This window comes from Cicer arietinum, chromosome 7 (genome assembly GCF_000331145.2).
Source record: "Cicer arietinum cultivar CDC Frontier isolate Library 1 chromosome 7, Cicar.CDCFrontier_v2.0, whole genome shotgun sequence".
Classification (NCBI taxonomy): domain Eukaryota; kingdom Viridiplantae; phylum Streptophyta; class Magnoliopsida; order Fabales; family Fabaceae; genus Cicer; species Cicer arietinum.
Genome location: NC_021166.2, coordinates 55,067,164 through 55,074,267, shown reverse-complemented (window position 1 = coordinate 55,074,267; position 7,104 = coordinate 55,067,164). Strand labels below are relative to the sequence as shown.

General features: G+C 31.4%; 1 protein-coding gene across 1 annotated transcript in view; it reads right to left on the bottom strand.

Moving 5' to 3' along the window:
- Positions 1-6,008: 6,008 nt before the first annotated feature.
- LOC140918859 (uncharacterized) overlaps positions 6,009-7,104 on the bottom strand; it is a 9,601-nt gene continuing 8,505 nt past the window's right edge. The window contains exon 5 of the mRNA XM_073363661.1: positions 6,009-6,081. Coding sequence (XP_073219762.1) covers positions 6,009-6,081 — 73 coding nt within the window. The remainder of the gene's footprint in view (positions 6,082-7,104) is intronic.

The following is a 7,104-nucleotide window of genomic DNA, read 5'->3' as shown; positions in this document are numbered from 1 at the left end:
TTAAACAGTCTCCTAGAGCTTGGTTTGGCAGATTCAGCTCGATAGTACAAAAATTTGGTATGATCTGTAGTGAAGCTGATCACTCTGCATTTTATCATCACTCAGCTCAAAGGTGCATCTATCTTATTGTTTATGTGGATGACATTGTTATAACTGGTAGTGATCAGCAAGGAATACTCCAGTTAAAACAACATCTCTCAAATAAATTTCAGACTAAAGACCTTGGTAAACTCCGTTATTTTCTGGGTATTGAAGTAGCTCAATCTAAGGATGGCCTTGTAATTTCACAAAGAAAATATGCTATGGATATCCTTGAAGAAACCGGCCTACTAAATGCCAAGTCAGTTGATACTCCTATGGATCCAAATGTCAAACTCCTACCCAATCAGGGGGAGCCTCTATCAGATTCAGGAAGATATAGGAGATTGGTTGGAAAATTAAACTATCTCACAGTCACTCGTCCTGACATTTCCTTTGCTGTCAGTGTGGTAAGTCAGTTCTTAAATTCTCCTTGCCAAGAACATATGGATGCTGTAATCCGGATTCTTAAATACATCAAAAGTGCACCTGGAAAAGGTCTCATTTATGAAGACAGATGACATACTCAAATAATTGGCTACTCAGATGCTGATTGGGCAGGCTCACCCATAGATAGACGATCAACTTCCGGGTATTGTGTACTCATAGGAGGAAATTTAATATCTTGGAAGAGTAAGAAACAAAATGTTGTAGCAAGATCCAGCGCTGAGGCAGAATACAGGGCCATGGCACTAGTAACATGTGAACTCATCTGGCTGAAACAGTTACTGAAAGAACTTCAATTTGAAGAGACTAGCACAATGACATTAATATGTGATAATCAAGCTGCATTGCACATTGCCTCGAATCCGGTGTTTCATGAGAGGACCAAACATATTGAGATTGACTGCCATTTTGTTAGAGAAAAGATTGAATCAGGTGACATCATCGCCAGCTTTGTCAAATCCAATGATCAGTTAGAAGATGTGTTTACAAAGTCATTGCGAGGTCCTAGAATTAGTTATATATGTAACAAGCTAGGTGCATTTGATTTATATGCTCCAGCTTGAGGGGGAGTGTTAAATACTATATTAGAATGTAAATAATATATATGGGCTGTAAGTATGTAAGTATTCTGGCCCGTTAGCATTACTGTAAATTAGGGTTATTTAATACCCTGTGTCTATATAAAGAGATTCCGCTGTGTAGTTGAAACACACGGGTTATTCACAATATGCCTCTCAATACTCTTTATATTCAACAAAACAAAAAAGAAGAATTAAAGAAACACGAGAACATAATGTGAAAACTCTAAAATTAGAATCACGATAGTTGTCTAAGAACAACTAGAGAATAACACTGTAAAAATTGATACAACACTAGACATCTCTCAAACACTCTAACCCCCAAATACATAGAAACCCACACACACAAAAAAGTACTAGTTTAAATATTTTTTGACTGATGTATCTTGTAATAAAGTACTAGTGTTATGTATATAACATTGACATATCTCTTCTTTTACATTGATAAGCAATGTGGAACTATTTCAAACATGTATTATTTCAATCAACTCTAATAATCTCCCATTTGATTGAAAATGATACATCCTATGTTTCCATTGTCTATACCGACAATTATAGTTTAAAATAACTATCATACATCACCATAATAAAAAAATATTTCACTTCAAACTAAACCACTTCAATACTTTCCACTTGATGTAAAACTACCTCAAAAATTTCTATTTGAAATTAAACCGCACTTCAAGAATTCACACTTAAAATTTAACCACTATAAGAATATCTTCATGTAAAAAACAAAGCTCGAAATTAATGGTGCAACCTCAATGTTGACTTTATAAGGAAGTTCTTCCACAATAGACATAATCTAACAATGCACATTGCATCATTGTCCATGTGTTTTTCAACATTTTGTGTAACTACAACTGTATCAACACATCATTTACTTGAATTTTTTCCAAGTCAAATTTGATTCTTCCATCAAAATTCACTCGGTATCAAAAATAATTGACATTTCATACTGATACAAAATATGAGACATAGAGAGGATTATGTATGCATTTTGCTAAATTGAAGGATCCATAGTTCTTTTAGATCTGATTCTCTACTGTAGGAAAACCAAGTAGTTAAACACAATACACAATGTCAATTGTTAATTTAAGATCAAACGATCCAAATAATTTAAAAATGATACTAAACATGAGATAGAGAGAGAGAATTATATATGCACTTTAGTAAATGGAAAGATCTTGAGTTCTTTTAGACCTTGATTCCTAGTGTAGAGAAATCATGTACTTACATGAAGCACACAATTGTTAAAGATTGGACGATTCAATTTTATACAATCTCGATCATTGATTGAAATTTTACAATTGAAAACAATAATTTTGCCACACAGAAAACTTTATTCTTGAAAAATTTATGAAGATTAAATTAGCCATTCAAATGTCATGTTTTATAATATTCAAATGACATAAACTTTGTCTTAGTGTATACACTTTACAGGGACTTTTAAATCATTTTGAGGCTAAAAAAATTCTCACTCAAGGACCAATTATAGATGACTAAAATTAATGTAAAAGAAGAATGTGAAGTATACTTAATAGTAGTAGTAGCAAGTTTTTGTACATTGATGCATTTGCCAAAGAACATCCGACCATGATTTGTTGCTGGTTGGTGCACAGTCACATTGATGAACTTATTCCTGTTGTTATTTTCTATTCTATCGCAATGTAGAAGAACTTTTTGTCTTGTTTCATTTAATAATTTAATAGCCATTGTAAAACTAATAGGAGTACTTTATTTTGTCATGCATATCATCAATTTTTAAATATAGTTACAAGAGTGGGGTAACAATATGGTAAACCAATGAATTTTCATGAGTTATCTTGGTACAAATGAAATAACTACTATTTTTCTATTTTTTCTAGTAGACTTTACTATTTTTTGTCTATTATACAAGTATATATATAATTTATTAATTTTTATTAGAATGAGTGACGCTATTCATTTAAATTAAGATAATAAATTGTGTACTTGTGTCGAATCTTGTATCGGATCGTATCGTACTCATGTTTGTACTAAGTATTTGAGCTTTACATAGTGTGTTACATTAAAGAAATGAATACACGATCACCATAATTAGTATATAATTTCTTTTGGTTTGATGATTACTAATTGTCAAAAGATTGACAATATTTTCCTTTCTTTTTCTTAAAATCATGCTAAATAAATTGTTAATATTTCTACCCATGACTTAGCTTGTTTTTCTTTAGATTTCATAAACTTATATTGCTCCTTTTATTTCAATTTATTTAACTATTTAATGAAATTTGTTGAAATTAAAAATAAAAATAAATAAAAAATAAAAAAAGACATAGAGTATGTAATCTTTGCATTGTTTATTTGTGATAAATTACCTTCCATGAACTTTAACATCATATCCTTCTTTAGAAGTTAAATATATTTGAATTTCACTTCCAAAATTTAGCTTAGAGTAAGGTGTTCAAAACATATTTATATTCAACAACCATAAATCTTGACAATATGAGACTTTAATTCAACTTCAACACACACGCTCACACCTATTGTTGATCTTAAGTTCAATTTCAACATTGTCATACTTAAATCAACCCTGATATCATATTAAATGAATTTGATTTTTGCTCCGTAAAGTCTAGCTCTAATAGTGGGATGTTATAACACATCACAACAAAAATACATGGATTTTGTGAGGGCCAAAAGCCCTCACAAAGGGGGAAAACAGCTACAAAGCAAATATTTGTGGCGGCATTAGGCAGCCACAAATAAGGTGGTCAAAAACCTTTGCGGCGGCCAAAACGGTCACAAAATGTGAAATATACGTTGCCATTTGTCAGGGCAAAGGCCGTCATAAAATCATGCTTTTGTGAGGGCTTAGGCCGCCACAAAGGTTAAAACTGATTTTTAAAATTAAGCTTTTGAGAGGGCTCAGGCCGCCACAAATGTCTCCCTTTGTGAGGGCTTAGGCCGCCACAAAGGATGAAACAGATTAAAAAATAAATATTTTGTGAGGGTTTAAGCCGCCACAAAATATTCAATTTAATAAAAAAAATTAATTAAATTCGAAATTAATATTAAAAAATGATATTATATATAATAAATTAATATGAATATAAATTTAAAATATAATACTTAAATTTAAATTTAAATTTCATTTCAATTAAATATGTTATATATAATAAACTAATATCAATATAAATTAAAAATTTTAATTTAAAATATAATATTACAATTTAATTAAAATTTAAATTAAATTTAAAATATAATATTTAAATGAAAATGAAAATTAAAGATTAATATAAATTAAATTTAAATTTAAATTAAATTTAAAAATTAAAATAACTATTATATATAAAAATATAATATTAATATTAATTAAAGTAAAAACTACCAAACCAAATAAAACATTCCAAAATTAATAAATCATGTCTTACAAACCAAAAATAAAACACACCATAATTAAATAGGACAATATATAATGTGTTCATACAAACCAAAAATAAAATTATGAAAATATTCAAATACATCAATCATCGTAATAATTCATCTGATCAGCTCCACTCCCTCCATCATTATTTGTTGGAATGTTATCCGACGACAGAAGTCCCTCAAAAGTATTATTAATTTGTGCTGGAGGAGACATCATGGTTTGAAATTAGATTTCATCTTCAATTACACCACCACTAGTCGAAGAAGGCCCCATAGCTGGTTGAGGTTGATTTAAATTTGGTCTGATCAAGCCAGCTGTTGGCATAGTTGGTCGGTATGGAGTTTGATTTGGTTGATTTTGAGGAAGTTGATGTGAAGATGACGGAACATACTGATAATTATTATAATATTGTTGTTGCTGAAACATTGGCTGCTGTTGTTGCTGGAAGACAGAGTTCGGAGGATCCTGGTGTTGCTGTTGGAAATTTGGAGGTGGTTGCTGCTGCTGGGAATATTAAGAGTAATTTTGTTGCTGCTGGAATAGTGGTTGTTGATGCAAGTACTGAGGCCGAGGCAGGAACTGTTGATGAAACACATGAGGAAATGAAAATTGTTGCTTTTGAAATTGTTGTTGCTGTTGAAACTGCTGTTGCTGCTCTTGAAACTTTTGTTTCCATTCCTCATTTAGTTTATCAATTGCTGCTTGTATCAACTGCTATGTCTTTTCTTCTTGCTCACTTGCCTATTGCTCCTTTAACCGATCAAGATTATCTATCAACGGACAATGAGATCGATTCGTACTAGCATAAGAAGAAGACGTATCAGTCTGGATATAGCTTGTTTGACCTTTCACAAATGTTGACGATAAACTATCGGCCCCCAACACACACCTTTTGTACTTGCCACCACTAATGCTCATAAAAGTTGCGGTCTCATATTGTTTACGCTGCACTGGACCAGCTCGCTGAGAAGGAGGAAGAGTAGCTTGATGATCATCTCATTCTTTCATGACTTGTTGAAGTTGTTCCTATTTAAAAATTAAAAAATTAAAATAGTTAATTAATATATAATAATTTAGAGGGCTAATTAATATATAATAATTACCTGAATCATTTTTGATAATTCATCAGTATACTCATTTGTTTGAAGATTAACATGAAGATAACGATGTATCTCTGCTTGAGTGACCTCCCTTTCAAGTTACTTTTCCTAAAATATTAAATTAATGTCAAGTTTAATAAGTTTCTGAAATGTGATGATTAATTGAATATAAATTAATAGATATATATGATAAATAGTAATTACCATATAATATTTAATTTCTTCAGCAGACATGGACCCTCCCTTATGAGTACTAGTACCCCTTTCAAATGCTCTATTAATCTTTGTTTTTTCTCTTTTCTGTTTGTAAGCATATGTGTTCCATTTCCTCCACAAAGCACTCCAAACATTTTCACCAATCCAATTCGGCCGTTTTTCCTCGCCCTTATTATGTGCTTACGCCATCATAGATGACAGACGCTTGGAGAAGCGATGGTCAAAAGAAGTCAAAACTGCAGCATCATGCTCTCTTTTCCAAGTACATTTTGTCTGTTGTTTGTTTAAATTTAAAAAATATTAAAAATATAATTCAATTAAGCAATCAAATGTATAAATTAATCATTAGAAACAATGTAAAAATTGATCAACTTCACTAAATTGAGGTGTCTTATCCTCTTTTATCTCATCCCAAGACAACCATGGTTTTTTATACTTCTCTTGTATGACTTCAGCAATTGCCTTTGCAGATGATTTAAAAGGAAGATATCTTCAAAGTTTACATGCAAATTAAATATAAAAATTAATTAATAAAATAATGTAAAATGCAATAATGAAATATCTAACAATCATAATTTAAAATAGTTTGTTGGTATTTATGACCTCGCCATAATCGGAATGTATCAGTTCTTTAAGAAATTAGATCAATTTCATACACACAGCGGAATTTAAATTGCGGCATACAAGATTATCAATTGCAAGTAGATGGATAAGAGATTAACCAAGATGCATGCAAGTCAAATTACCAGATTAAACAATATTACTTATCACAGAATATGTTTAACATGCATCTAATATTAATCACATATACAGATATTGCAAGATAGAAAATTAAAGGAGTTAAGGGTTAGAGAAGATTGCACCAAGAATTTATACTGGTTCAGTTGTCAACTTGACAACCTACATCCAGTCCTGAAAATCCAAACGGATTTCAGATTTTCTTCTCCAATAGAAAGAATCAATTACAGATTGTCCAGTTTCCTCCCCGAAACCTATCTATCTTAATGATCTCTTTCCTATTGATCACCCTCTGATCCTTGTAGATACTCAGCAATCTAACACAGAATCAAAGTACGACTCTTTCTTGTTGAGCACTCTCACCCAAGAAAGTAGCCACCAGTTTCTAGCTGGCTTTCTATCAACCCTTTGATCCTTGTAGACAATCGGCAGCCTAACACAAAATCAAAGTACGACTCTTTCTTGTTGAGCACTCTCACCCAAGAAAGTAGCCACCAGTTTCTAGCTGGCTTTCTATCAACCCTTTGATCCTTGTAGA